Source organism: Pipistrellus kuhlii, unplaced genomic scaffold, assembly GCF_014108245.1.
Source record: "Pipistrellus kuhlii isolate mPipKuh1 unplaced genomic scaffold, mPipKuh1.p scaffold_m20_p_122, whole genome shotgun sequence".
NCBI classification, from domain to species: Eukaryota; Metazoa; Chordata; class Mammalia; order Chiroptera; family Vespertilionidae; genus Pipistrellus; species Pipistrellus kuhlii.
In genome coordinates, this window is record NW_023425430.1 from 349250 (window position 1) to 364064 (window position 14815).

Below are 14815 nucleotides of genomic sequence, written 5' to 3' on the forward strand. Positions count from 1 at the left end.
GGCAGTGGAGGGGAGTCAGGGGTGATCAGGCTGGCAGGAGGGGCAGTTAGGGGTGAGCAGGCAGGCAGGTGAGCAATTAGGAGCCAGTGGTCCAGGATTGTGAGAGGGATTTCTGACTGCCAGTTTAGGCCCGATCCCAGGGACATTCCCCAAGGTGACCCAGATTGGAGAGGATGCAGGCTGAGCTGAAGGGACTCCCCTCACCCTGAGCATGAATTTTGTTCACTGGGCCTCTATCTTATCTAATAAAGAGGTAAAATGCCAATTGACCATCACTCCAATACACAAGATGGCCACCACCATGTGAACATAAGATAGCCACTACAAGATGATCTTCAGGGGAAGGCAGTTAGGGGTGACCAGACCTGCAGGGGAGGGCAGTTGTGGGCGATCAGGCTGGCAGGGGAGGGCAGTTGGGAGGGACCAGACCAGCAGAGGAGGGTAGTTGGGGGTGACTGTGTCTGCAGGGGATGGCAGTTCAGGGGGGGGGGGATCAGGCCTGCAGGGGGAAGGCAGTTGTGGGGGGGACCAGGCCTGCAGGAGAGGGCAGTTGCGGGGTGGGGGGGCCAGCCCTGCAGAGCAGGGTAGTAGGGGGCAACCAGGCCTGAAGGAGATGGCAGTTGGGGGCAACCAGGCCAGCACAGGAGAGCAGTTAGGGGTGACCAGGACAGCAGAAAAGGACAATTAGGGGTGATCAGGCCGGCAGGGGAGGGCAGTTGGAAAGGACTAGGCCTGTAGGAGTGGGCAGTTGGGGGGAACCAGGCTGGCAGGGAAGGACATTTGGGGATGACTGGGCCAGCAGAGGAGGGCCATTAGGGGTTACTGGGCCAGAAGGGGACGGCAGTTGGGGGTGACCAGGCCTGCAGAGCAGGACAGTTAGAGGTGTCCAGGCCGGCAGGGGAGGGCAGTTAGGGCTGACCAGGTCGGCAGGGAGGGCAGTTAAGGGAAATCCAGCTGACAGGGAAGCAGATAGACATAAATAAGGTTGGCAAGGGAATGGTTAGGGGGTGATCAGGCTGGCAGGCAGAAGCAGTTAGGGGCAATCAGGCAGGCAGGCAGGCAGGTGAGCGGTTGGGAGCCAGCAGTCCTGGATTGTGAAAGGGATGTCCAACTGCATCCCTTACTACATCTTTTTAAAAGTATTTTTTAAAAGATGTAGTAGAAATTATTGAGATACATATATTCTTGAATTTATGCCACATTAAACTGGAATGTACACTGATCAGAGATAAATTCTAACATTTTTCTTTCAGGAAATAGGTTCCTTAATTTCCCTTCACTACAAAGTTAGGGGAGGAGCCTTTCATTACATGTCAGTCACACTGCAGTGTGTCAAAGCCCTTCTGCTCGGTGTCGGCTCTGTCTCCATGGACTCATGTCAATAAGTGTGTTGCGCCTTCAGGACTAATTGTACATTCACCAACCTCAGTCCTTCAAAGCAGAGCAGACTAGCACTGACTTAAGATTATGCTGGTTGAAATAAAAACATGTTAATTCATGTCTAAGCTTTTCTATCAGAAGTGAATGCACTTACTCCGTGAGGCCTCTGCCCTGTCAGAGGCCTTGCTGAAGCGGAAGGACGTTCTTAGGGGCACATGGCCATCTTCTTGCTTTCCAGCCCACGGCCGCCCATCCCACTGTCCCTGCTGCTGACAGAAGAGGAGGCGGCGCTGAGCATCCAGTCCTTCTGGAGAGCCTACGTGGTGAGTCCTGGCCGCAGTGGCGTGCGGGTGCTAGGCTTTTCTGGTGTGAGAGCCCCTGGGGAAGAGACGGATTGGAAACAGGATATTACAGTTGACACCCGGACTTCAGAAATAGGGTTCTCTGTAAATACTTCTCACGAGTTTAGAACTTTTACCAAAATTTATTTAGCAATTATCATTAAAAATACCCTCCAATCTTTTAAAATTGGGTTGACTGGCCAGTGTTACCTAACAAATAATATAACAGCCCTGGCCAGGTGGCTCAGTTGTTTGGAACATTGTCCCTTATGCCAAAAGATTGTGGGCTCAATTCCCGGTCTGGGCACACACATATCTAGGTTGCAGGCTTATTCCTGGGCCAGGTGCAACTGATCAATTTTGCTCTCTCACTTCAATGTTTCTCATCCTTTCTTTTTAAAATCAATTTTAAAAATCAATAAAAACAAATCCTCAGGTGAGGATTAAAATATATATATATATTAATAAAAGTATAATATGCTAATTAGACCAGACGACCTTCTGGATGAAACTGGGTCCTGGGTGCCTGATGGCGGCTGGAGGGAAGCCCGGGTTCCGGGTGCCAGAGGGAAGCCAGTCCCGGCAGCCAGAGGAAGGATGCACAAATTTTGTGATTCCAGTCTCTAGTGTTACGTACAGACAGACAGCAATACATGTTCGTTTTAGAAAAGAAAATTCAAAAATCCAGATATTCATATAAAGCAAATAAAAAAGTCACAGGTAACTCTCTCACCAAAAGATTATCATTGTTGCTCAAGTTTGGCTCAGTGGATAGAGCATCGGCCTACAGTTGAAGGGTCTCGGGTTCGATTCCAGCTAAGTGCACATGCTCAGGTTGCGGGCTCAATCCCTAATAGGGAGTATGCAGGAAGCAGCCGATCCATGATCCTCTCTCATCATTGATGTTTCTCTCTCTCCCTTTCCCTTCCTCTCTGAAATCAATAAAAATATTTTTTAAAATATTACCATTGTTCACATTTTTGTGTAAACATTTCCAAATCTTAATACATAGAATAATGTAAATACCTAACATACAGAAATTAACCTTTTCTTTTAAAACTCATCTTCCTAACCACTTTTCTATTAGTTTCCAGTTTATCATTATTATAGTATACTAGAGGCCTGGTGCACGAAATTCATGCACTGGGTAGGGGATGGTATCCCTCAGCCCAGCCTGCACCCTCTCCAATCTGGAACCCCTCAGGGGATGTGTGACTGCCAGACAGGGATCAGGCCTAACCCAGCAGTCAGACATCCCTCTCACAATCTGGGACTGCTGGCTCCCAACTGCTCTGGAGCTGTGGAGGGCTGGGCCAGCAGGACACTCAGGTGCGCCACCTGCTGAGGGAGGTGCTCCCAATGAGCAGGGCCCCAGCCAGACCCCCTCCGGCCTCTTCCTCTCCCACCCGCCGCAGCTCCATTCTGGGGCCTCAGAGGAGTTGTTGGAATAGAGCAGCTCTCTCTGCTGCCGGCACACGCCTGGCCTCTGTGTGAAGAGCCTGTGCAGAGGTGACCAGAGGCAGCCGAGCTTCGAGGCAGGAGGGCGGAGCTGAGGACGGGGCTGGAGCACCTGGATCCAGCCGGACCAGGAGACCTCTCATAGGGATTCTGCCACAGTCTGGAGCCCTAGCAATCACAATGACAACATAGACATTTCCAGCTCTCGATCACTTGTGCATGAAGGAGATTATAGGTACAAAATAAAACTCTGGGTCCACCATGCAGAGCTGCCACTGAGGTGTGCTAGGAGAGACTGGCCAGGCTGGCAGGAAGCGGAGCAGGAGGGAAGCTCACCCACGGAGCAGGGTCCTCTACAACATAATTTGAATTATTTAAGTAGTACATTGCCATGTGGAGAAAGCAGATGATCCATAAAAGAATCTTTCCTGTTCATGGAGGAATTTTTTTACACTATTGATGGCATTGACACTGCTCTGTGCCTGCCTCTGCCTTAGTGATGTGTTGGGAGTATCTGCTCAGCACACAGAGATCTGGCTCAGCAGTTCAAAGGCTCTCTGAGAACCTTTCTGTGCCTAAATCCAACCATGACTTAGTTATCCCAGTTGGTTGGACATTCTAGTTTTCTCTCCCATGTAAAATATATTATGAAAAAATCCTTCTTCGTGTATCTTTGTGCACTTATCTGATTTTCTGTGTAAGATTGATTGCTAGAAGCTCCAAGAGTAAGCACCCTTTTTCAGAGTTTCATCATTATTGCTGAATTATCTTCTGGAGAGGAGGGACTCTAGCTTAGACCTGTTTGTAGGTACCAACAGTGCACGCAGGTGTGCCCTAAGCATAGGTTTTGATGGCAGAGTGGGGAGAGGAAGAGATTGTGAGTGTGAAGTGTGCTGGGGAAGGCGGTGTGTGACATTGCTTAGGGACATGCGCAGGCAGCACTGTTGTGCCCAGGTGTGTGGGGTGTGTGCTGCGGACCTCAGAGGCTCTGAGGAGCCGGGAAGTAGGTTGAATGGCCACTAGATACACACTTCATTTTTTTAAATTGAACTTTTGGGGTGGCATTGCTATTGGAATTGTATAGGTTCCAGGTGTATGATTTTTATAGCACATTGCATTGTGTGCCCACCACCCAAAGCCGGATCTTCTTCCATCACCATGCTGGATCCCCATAACCCTTTACCCTCCCCCGCCCCAACCACCACGGTTGTCTGTGTCTGTGAAGTCTTGATGTTTGTTTTTCCTGTTTGTTCGTCAGCACGCACAACCCTGTCAAGTCTCCTCGAGTCACCTTTATTGCACTTTCACGCTCTTCTGCCCTAACCCACCTCCCCTCTGGCCATCACCACCTCATGTCTGTGATGGGTTTTGTTTTGTTTATTTTTTGCTTAATCCCTTCACCTTTTTTCACCCAGCTCCCACCCCTCCTTCTGACAGCTGTCCTTCTCTTTTCTGTGTCTATGCATATGTTGCTATTTTGTTAGTTTATTTCGTTTATTAGATTCCACGTATAAAAGAGAAATCACATGGTACTTGTCTTTCTCTGATTGGCTTATGTCATGTAGCCAGGTCCATCCATGATGCAAAAGGCCAGATAGTATACCATTGTGTAAATGTTCCACAACTTTTTTATTCACTCATCTACAGGTGGGCACTTAGGACATTCTTGTAGCAATCATTTTTTCTGATATGTCTTCTCAGGCAAGGGAAGCAAAAGAAAAATAAACAAAGGGGGCTACATCAAACTAGAAGGTTTCTGCACAACAAAGGAAGCCACCAGCAAGAGGAAAAGGGAGCCCTCTGCATGGGACAATATATTCCCCAATGACACATCTGATAAGGGGTTAATATCCAAAATTTATAAAAACTTATACAACTGAACACCAGGAAAACAAACCAATTTAAAAATGAGCAAAGGACCTGAATAGACACTCTCCCAACAGACATAAGAATGGTAATCATCACTAATCTTCAGACAAATGCAAATTAAATTGACAATGAAGTATCACCTCACACCTGTCAGAATGGCTACCATCAAGTCAACAAACAACAAGTGCTGGCGAGGTTGTGGAGAAAAAGGAACCCTCGTGCACTGCTGGTGGGAATGCAGACTGGTGCAGCCACCGTGGGAAACAGTATGGAGTTTCCTCAAAAAACTGAAAATGGAACTGCCATTTGACCCAGTGATCCCACTTCTAGGAATATATCCTAAGAAACTAGAAACACCGATCAGAAAGGATATATGCAGCCCTATGTTCATAGCAGCACAATTCACCATAGCTAAGACCTGGAAACAGCATATTTATTTTTTGTGAGCCTCCCTGCCACGCAGCGGCAGACCCACAGGGCGGGAGCCCTCCTTACTGGTGGGAGCTGGCGAGACAGCGAGGACTGAGCTAGGAGACAGTTTAGAAACACTAGGTTTTGATTCAGAATCTGAGAGTTTTCTTTCTGAAACCATACTACATCTTTTAAATAAAATGTATTGAATATTGTTCAATAATTCAATAATGCAGTCATTATAAAATAAATATTGGGCCTTCTGTGGAAATAGAAAAACCCATCCTAAAATTCACTTGGAATCTCAAAGAATCCCAAATGGCCAAAACAATCTTGGAAAAGGAACAAAACTGGAGAACTCATTCTCCCTGATTTCAAACTTATTCCAAAGCTACAATCACCAAAACAGTGTGGTAGTGGCAGAAAGACAGACATTCGGATCAGCAGAATAGAACTGAAAGCCCAGAAATAAACTCTCGCACATATGGTCAAATGGTGCCAAGACCATTCAGTGGGAACACTTAGTCTTTTCAATAAGTGTTGCTGGGAAAACTGGATGTCCACATGCCAAAGAATGAGCTGGGTCTTTATTTAAAACTATGTACAAAAATGAACTAAAAAATGGGTCAAGAACCTAAATTTAAGACCAAAACAGTAAAATGCTTAGAAGAAAACATGGGACAAAGTTCATGGCTCTGGATTTGGCAGTGATTTTTGTATATGAACCGAAGGCACAGGTAACAACAACAACAACAACAAATGGGCAAGTTGGACTTTATGAAAACATAAAAACTTTGTCTATCATAATATACTACCCACCATTGCATGAGGTCTCCGGGCTTATGCATCCTGCAGCATCTCAAAACTGCTCTTCTTTTTAAGGCTGGATTAATATCCAGAATATACAGAGAACTCCCAAAATGCAACGACAAAGAAAATCTGTTTATAAAATAAGCAAAGGACTTGAAAATACATTTATTCCAAGAAAATATATGAATGGCTGATAAGTACATGAAAGGATTTTCAGCATCATCCAAGCATTAGGAAAGGTCATGGAGATGAAAAACCACCTCACATCCATGTAAAACAAAAAGCTGCAAATGCTGATAGGACTCAGGGACATTGGAAAGCTCATGCACATGTATTTGGTAAGGCTACTACGGAAGACAGTATGGAGGGTCCACGAAATTAAAATAGGACAGGACCCGGTGACTCTACTTCTGGGTATGCACACACAATAATTAAAAGAACATCTCAGCCGAAACCGGTTTGGCTCAGTGGATGGAGCGTCGGCCTGCGGACTGAAGGGTTCCGGGTTCGATTCTGGTCAAGGGCATGTACCTTGGTTGTGGGCACGTGTTAGCTATTGTGAATGAAGCTGCTCTGAACCGGTGTGTACAAATGCCTGAGACCTTTTTTTTTTTTTAATATATTTTATTGCCGGGACCGGTTTGGCTCAGTGGATAGAGCATCGGCCTGCGGACTGAAGGGTCCCGGGTTCGATTCCGGGCAAGGGCATGTACCTTGGTTGCGGGCACGTCCCCAGTGGGGGGTGTGCAAGAGGCAGCTGATCGATGTTCCTCTCTCATCAATGTTTCTAGCTTTCTATCACTCTCTCTTCCTCTCTGTAAAAACTCAATAAAATATATTTATTTTTTATTTTTTTAAATATATTTTTCATTGATTTTTCACAGAGAGGAAGAGAGAGGGATAGAGAGTTAGAAACATTGATGAGAGAGAATCATCGATCAGCTGCCTCCTGCACAGCCCCCACTGGGGACGTGCCCGCAACCAAGGTACATGCCCTTGCCCGGAATCGAACCCGGGACCCTTCAGTCCGCAGGCCGACGCTCTATCCACTGAGCCAAACCGGTCCCGGCAATAAAATATATTAAAAAAAAAAAAAAAAAGAAGAAGAAGAAGAAGAAAGAAGGTCTCAGGCATTTGTACACACCGGTTCAGAGCAGCTTCATTCGCAATAGCTAACACGTGGAAGCAACCCAAGATCCCATTAATAGCTGAATAAGCAACATGTAATCATCTATACTATGGTAGTAAAAGCCTAGGTGGCACTTGTGTCCTCGTGTGACGGCCTCACATCATCACAAGATGGCCCTCCCCACGTTGTCACAAGATGGCCGCAACAAATAGCCTACAGGAGAAGGCCATTGAGGGCCATTGGGCCGGCAGGGGAGGGCAATTGGGGGTGATTGGTCCCACAGGGATTGGGCCTAAACCGGCAGTCAGACCCGAGGGGTCCCCGATTCAAGAGGGTGCAGGCCAGGCTGAGGGACCACCCCCCAATGCACAAATCTTGTGCACTGGGCCTCTAGTATATACATAAGATGGTAAATTATTCAGCCTTAAAAAGGAGAGCAGTTCTGAGATGCTGCAGGATGCATAACCCCGAGACCTCATGCTCAGTGACAGCCTCGTCACAAGAAGACAACCACTCAGGTGTGACTCCGCTCAGGTGCAGTTCTTGGGAGAGTCAGAATCATAAAGGCAGGAAACGCAGTGGATGCTGGGAGGTGGAAAATATAGTTACTGTTTCATAGGAACAGAGTTTCCATTTTGCAAGATGAAAAGGCCATGGGGATGGACAGTGGCTTTGGCTACACAACACTAGAAATGCCTTCAGTGCCACTGCCCCGCACCCTCAGGGCCTGAGCTGGTGTGCTTTATGTTGTGTACATCTCACCACAAGAAAAGAAGGGGGGAGAGAGCCGAGTTCAAGTGGGTTTGATTTTGTTGATGTTGATTATTCCCCTGAAAGGCCACTTCTCTCTATTTAGAGATGACCTATATAGTTAGGTAGAGAATAGATAATGAAAACAGCCCAAGATAAAAACCAAGCAACTATGAAAAGGCGCTTCAAAGAATACAAAGGAGAGGTTTGTTGTTTCTCCCAGATTTCTGGCAGAAAGAAGAGACCCCAACAAGGGGCTCTGTGCTCAGAGGAGGCAGGCACTTGCCCAGTTAGGCTGCTGGCAGGCTGGCGGGCGTGGGCAGGACAATTTTATGTGTGTGAAAGATCGCTTGACATTCTCATCCTTAGCTTCCCTTTTTTGCTCTTGAATGTTACAGCTGAATGGAAAGACGTGTTTTAGTCTTTCAATGTGCAATAGGTCTTATGGTGACTTGTTAAAAAGGGGGCTCTGGCAGCAGGCAGATCTGCGTGGATCCTAAGGTCTGTCTGCTGACTTCTGACTGTGTTTGGTTATTTAGCTGCTGAACGCGGTTCCCTGTCTGTAGATGGAATAATGATGGTTCCTGCCTATGCAGACTGGGTCCGACGGTCAGTGCACAGCCAGTATTAGCTATGTCACTGTAACTACGGGGTTACCGGTCTGTTTTCCTTGCTGGGGAATCTCGTTAAAGCCTGCGAGTCTCCTCCTTGTGCTGCGCAGGCCCCAAGCATGCCCATCCCCAGGCTTTGCACCTGCTGTTTGTTCCTGGTCTGCAGCTGTCCCTCAGGGTCCCTTTCCTGCTTCACTCGGAGTTCTTGAATGTCCTTCCTGGTCTCCCTTTCTAAAACACTTTCCAAAACAGCACTCTCTTCATTCGCTGCACTGCCCTCTTGTAGCCTGCGCTTTCTGCCTGTCACTTACCACACATTGATACCCACTTGTCTACTGCCTCACCCTGACTTTAAGAAGGGGGCCACGAGGGTAAGGCTGCTTGACTTGTTCGTCCTGTACCCTAGCTGTCTGGCACACATCAGGCACTTTGTCGATATTTTGGTGAGTAAATGAACCTTAAAGGTTCTCGCTAGTGAGGCATGTGAAAATGAACACCAAACTGTATTGTTCATTTTATAGCTCCTTCCTGGGGACGTCCGTGGGCACTCAGACACGGACTTCTGTGGGGGGACGCTTGTGTACCAGGAACCTCACCCTGCAGCTGTGCTTGTTAATCTCCCAGGTATGACACCTGAAAAAAGTCTCTTGAGGGTGTCACTGGCCTTTGTCACAGTGCGAAGGTGCCTGGGCTGTGGGAAGCTTCCTCCGCGGCATGGAAGTGGGAGGGGCACCGTGGGAGGAGGAAGGGCAAGCCACTTCGGAGACCAGGTGACCAAGGCTCTGCAGTTTTCATCTCTCCCTCTTCCTCTGGGAGCCAGCTGCCATGGCATGGACAGCCCTCCAGAGACACCTCCGTGAGAAAGCCAGGCCTCCAGACTGCAGCCCGGGAGGGAGTCCCACTCCATCTGGCCAAGCTCCCCCGCCCCGGCCGCTGTCCACTTGCACCTTGACCGTGCCCTCATGCAACCCTGAGTCCCAGTCAACTCCTGACCCTCAGAAAATGTCCAGGATAATGAGTGTTTGTGGGTTAAGATGCCAATCTTGCGGGTTCATTGACAAAGCAGCAGTGGAGACTTACAGTGACTCTGGCTGCTGTAGAGAGTTAAGAGACTGTTAGGAGCTGAAGAGCAGTGGAAGCAGGAAGAAGCTATTATAATAGCTACACTTGCCACTCAAATTGTGGCGCTAACCAGGGCATCATCTTCATGGGACAACTGGTTGGAAATGCACTATCTAGACCTCACCCCAGACCCACTGAGCAGGGTTCCGGGGAGTCTTCCCTGTAGTTACAGACTATGGAGGGGGAAGCCAGGCCGTGGAGGGAGGGGACAGGGCCAGGCTGTGGAGGGAGGGAGGGGACAGGGCCAGGCTATGGAGGAAGGGAGGGGACAGGGCCAGGCTGTGGAGGGAGGGGACAGGGTCAGGGGTCAGGCTGTGGAGGGAGGGGTCAGGGATGGGGGGTGGGGGCAGGCTGCTGTTTGAACCCAGCTCACAAGCCCAGGACCTTCCCTGTGCTACTGAATTTTCCCAGCTTAGTCCCCTTCCTGTGAGTTGGAGGTAACAGAGGTGCTGCCTCAGGGGGGTGTGATGGCATCGATGATGGACGTCAGTGGTCAGCACAGCACCTGGCCCGGGCGAAGGCCTCACAACTGCTAGCTGCTTGTTGACTTGATCAGATCTGTGCATTTTCTTCCCTAAGAATATATTTCTGATCATTTCCTGATACTTTTTCTTAATATTGTTATTCCTTGTCAAAGAAATTGCTGTTTTTCAAAATGTCTTCAAGCTAATCAGAAAGACCTTTGTCTGTCCCAGCGTGATTCCAGCCGTGTCCCAAATGCAGGCGCCTGGATTCTATCACCAGTTCCCAGGCCCAGTTCTCAGGGAATCCTCAGGGCATGGCGGGGGGGGGGGGGGGGGGGGGGGGGTAGGCCACAGCACTATAAATAGTGCGTTCAGGCTGTGAGGGGCCGGGCCTCCCTGCAGGCCCTGCCCCTGCCCCACCAGGCCTGTGGTTGGTTAAGTTACAGCTGTAAGTGATTTTCCTGATTCTGCCCAGAAAATGTTTAGGCAACCTGTCAGACTGCCTGTAAAGCCCCCTTTTATTTGCTCAGTCACAACATATCCCAAATATATGGCAAAAACTGATAAACCTAACTCCCAGGAATAAGTGGGAAAACTACACATCAGCACAACCAGCTGCAGAGTCTGTAGGGCACAGCAGAAAATAACCTGCACAGCCCTTGTTCACACTTCTAAAGAGCTTCTAGCTGTGACATCAGCATGAAACGAGGGTGTGGACTGTGTTCATAGCAGCACAATTCACAGTAGCTAAGATCTGGAAACAGCCTGAGTGCCCATCAGCAGACAAGTGGATAAAAAGCTGTGGTACATCTACACCATGGAGTACTATGCAGCTGTAATAAAGAAGGATCTCTTACCCTTTGAGACAGCATGGAGGGACCTGGAGCGTACTATGCTAAGTGAAATAAGCCAGTCAGAGAAAGACAAGCATTACATGATCTCACTCATATGTGGAATCTAGTGAACAAAATAAACTGAAGAGCAAAAGAGATCCAGAAACATAGAAGCATGGAGCAGAGTGCGGGATCTCAGATGGAAGGGGGTGGGATGGGTGGGTGGTAGTTAATCATCCAAAGATCTTATATGCATGTTCTCATCACCCATGGACACAGGCAATAGGGTGCTGAAGGCCTGGGATGTGGGTCAGGCTGGAGGGGTCAATGGTGGGGGGGGCGGGGGGGGCATGTAATACTTTCAACAATAAAGTATTATCCTAATATATAAAAAGCCAGAGGCTGTCACGACCTGAATGACTGGACAGATGACCAAACAGCAAGCTGTGCGCGCAGCAGGCTCGGGTGGGCAGGGACTTGTGGCAGCGGGGACGGAAGCAGGGGAGAGAGGCCGGGCAGAAGGCGGCCTGTACTCCCCACGTGGTGGAGGTGTAGCTGTGAGCACCCCTGATGGCCCACAAGCACTGCTTCAGCTCGGCCCACAAGCACTGCTTCAGCTCTGCTTGGCACCACTCAACCACTGCCGCCACATGCTGCGGTATAAAACACCTGTGTAAGTTAACAGAAGGGCAGGCACCACCTCCATGCCACACCCCACTTCCCTCAGTCCCACCAGCCATGAGGCGCCCTCCCTTAGCTGTTTCCAGCTAGGCCTTTAGGAAGACCTGCCCTCAGAGCACACCTGGCTCCAGAGGCAGACAGCACCGCAGGCATCGCGCAGGCAGCCCACTCCCTGTGTGCCCAGGGTCTGGGAGGACCCCAGCGACAAGGGGGCTGTGGTAGCGGTGACTCCTACGACTGATGGGCTTGCTGGTCATCTATGGAGCCCTGTCAGCTGGCCGCCCTTGCCCTCACCCTCTCTGCTGGCTGATCCTGGTGCAGCCTCCTGGCCCAGAAGGTACAGGGTCGCAGGGACAGCCACCTTGGCGGGCCAGATTGACGTCCTCCTGGCCGCACCATGATTTGCAGACCCATGAGGGCCCAGGCGCAGGCCTCTGGTGCATACATCCTTCCCCCACCCCCACCTCCGTGTGAATGTCCCCCAGCGCGCTGTCACCCACGTGCACCCGCTCCAGTCCCGGATCCAATGCGCACACTCCCCAACCCTCCACCGCACTGGCGTCAGCCCAGCACTCAGCCCAGCACACCCACACCCGCCAGGGGACCTGCACAGCCCCTCCGGCACCCCATGTCCTCAGAGAGCGCCTGGGCTCTGGGTGCTGAGGGCGTCTGTGACCCTGGTGCTCTGGGTGCTGAGGGCGTCTGTGACCCTGGTGCTCTGGGTGCTGAGGGTGTCTGTGAGCCTGGGCTCTGGGTGCTGAGTGTGTCTGTGAGCCTGGGCTCTGGGTGCTGAGGGTGTCTGTGACCCTGGTGCTCTGGGTGCTGAGGGCGTCTGTGAGCCTGGGCTCTGGGTGCTGAGGGTGTCTGTGAGCCTGGGGCTCTGGGTGCTGAGGGTGTCTGTGACCCTGGTGCTCTGGGTGCTCTGGGTGCTGAGGGCATCTGTGATCCTGGTGCTCTGGGTGCTGAGGGTGTCTGTGACCCTGGTGCTCTGGGTGCTGAGGGCGTCTGTGACCCTGGTGCTCTGGGTGCTGAGGGCGTCTGTGACCCTGGTGCTCTGGGTGCTGAGGGTGTCTGTGAGCCTGGGCTCTGGGTGCTGAGTGTGTCTGTGAGCCTGGGCTCTGGGTGCTGAGGGTGTCTGTGACCCTGGTGCTCTGGGTGCTGAGGGCGTCTGTGAGCCTGGGCTCTGGGTGCTGAGGGTGTCTGTGAGCCTGGGCTCTGGGTGCTGAGGGTGTCTGTGAGCCTGGGCTCTGGGTGCTGAGGGTGTCTGTGACCCTGGTGCTCTGGGTGCTGAGGGTGTCTGTGAGATGACAGGGACAGGCCTCCTCTCCGGGGCTGATGCCGGGGCTGAGGCGGGGCTGGCGGGACAGACACACTGGTGGGCCCGGCGCCCTTGCTGAGATGCCTTAGGCCAGCATTCGAGATGGAGAACCCAGAGGAGGCGAGGAGTCCGTCCTAGCAGGGAATCGGGGTGGGGGAATGGGGGAGTGGGGGGGTGGGGGAGTCGGGGCTACTGCAGAGGAGGAACGTGCCCTGGGGGTGCCGGCGCCCGTGGGCGAGGCTGCCCTGACAGCCTCGCTCTCGTGGGGCCTGCCCATCCTGCTGGCAGCGGGTGAACGAGAGGAAACACCAGTTCCCCGCTGCCCGCCAAGGCGGAGAGCCGAGTGGGGAGACATGCAGTGGGTGTCTGGGGATTTCTAACCTGCTGTTGGTTCCTTTCACCCAAAATGCATACACACTCTGAATATCTACTAATTCCAATGAGTTTAAGCATGAAAAGAAAGAAACAGTGGAGCTGTCATCTGTTAATAGTTCATCCCCCCAGGGTGTGGGGAGGGTTTAGAGAGGGTGCAGGCTGAGCTGAAGGACGCCCAACCCTGTGCACGAATTTTGTGCACCGGGCCCTCTAGTTTAAAATAAAAAGAAACAAGAGTGTGGATCTGAGCCCCTAGCAGCTGGCCTACGGTCCAACTGTCCTCTAGTCTTTCTTTAAAGGACTAACCAGTCTCCTGGAGGCAAAGTTAATGTGTAAACTGCTAAATCTTAGTGACTTAAAACCAAAAGAATGGACTATTTCCCAGGATTCTGTGTGTTAGCTACTGACTCCTCCCTGACTCACTTGCAGAGCTGCACTCAGTGGTGACTAGGGGTATATGGAGGGGGGGACGGGAGGTTAAATTGGCCGCAGCCCTGTACCCCCTGCATGGGGCCTGGTGCTGGCTCCTGACTGAGGCCTTCAGGGTTCCACATGCTCTCATCCTGCAGTAGCCAGACGCACCATCTTCCATGATGAAAGGAACTTTCCAGGGGACAGCAATGGAAGCTCCCAGTCTTGAAGCCAGACTCTGGAACCTGCTCCGAGGCTCACTTGGATGCTAAGCTGGGCTTAGATGCCCCCACATGATGAGGAGAGCAGCAGAGCTGTCTAGGGCTGGGCCCAGGGAGCCGGGATTGCCGGGCTCAGCATCAGGCTGCTCACACGTACAGGCTGCATCCCAGCTCTCTGGGGAGCCTGGTAGCACACAGATTGCTGACCATCCCCCCAGAGTATCCGGGCCAGGAGGCCAGGCCATGTAGCTCTTGGGCAATGTTGACACTGCCGGTGTGGGGACTGCTTTGAGCCACCAGTGAAGGCATTAAGTGTCCAGAGCAGTGGCTCTCACCCTTGACTGTACACTGGAAACATCTGGGCAGCTGTACGCACATAAATGTCAGTTCTGGGTATTCCTGCAAGGAAAAAGTCAAAGCATTGTGCGGTGCTATGGGCTTTGGCATAGCAAACTGGCCTATAATTTAATCCTGTAAATCATTGCAAAGGTCACTGAATACCTTCAGTGCTTTTACAACTTAGTCATCCCCTGATGAGTTGGGTAAGCAAGTACCAAGAAAAGTTGGAGGAATTTTATCTCAATTGTCACCAAGTGACCTATTGGGGAATTCCATTTTTCCAAGTCACACT

General features: G+C 50.7%; 1 protein-coding gene across 6 annotated transcripts in view; it reads left to right on the plus strand.

Moving 5' to 3' along the window:
• Positions 1–14815, plus strand: part of IQCK (IQ motif containing K) — a 143873-nt gene that overhangs the window by 107674 nt on the left and 21384 nt on the right. For 5 of the 6 annotated variants that reach the window (XM_045580368.1, XM_045580371.1, XM_036434430.2 and 2 more), the window contains one exon: positions 1619–1703. The exons of the other annotated variant lie outside the window; for it this stretch is intronic. In XM_045580368.1, the coding sequence (XP_045436324.1) occupies positions 1619–1703 (85 nt within the window). The remainder of the gene's footprint in view (positions 1–1618; positions 1704–14815) is intronic. 6 annotated transcript variants of the gene reach the window in all.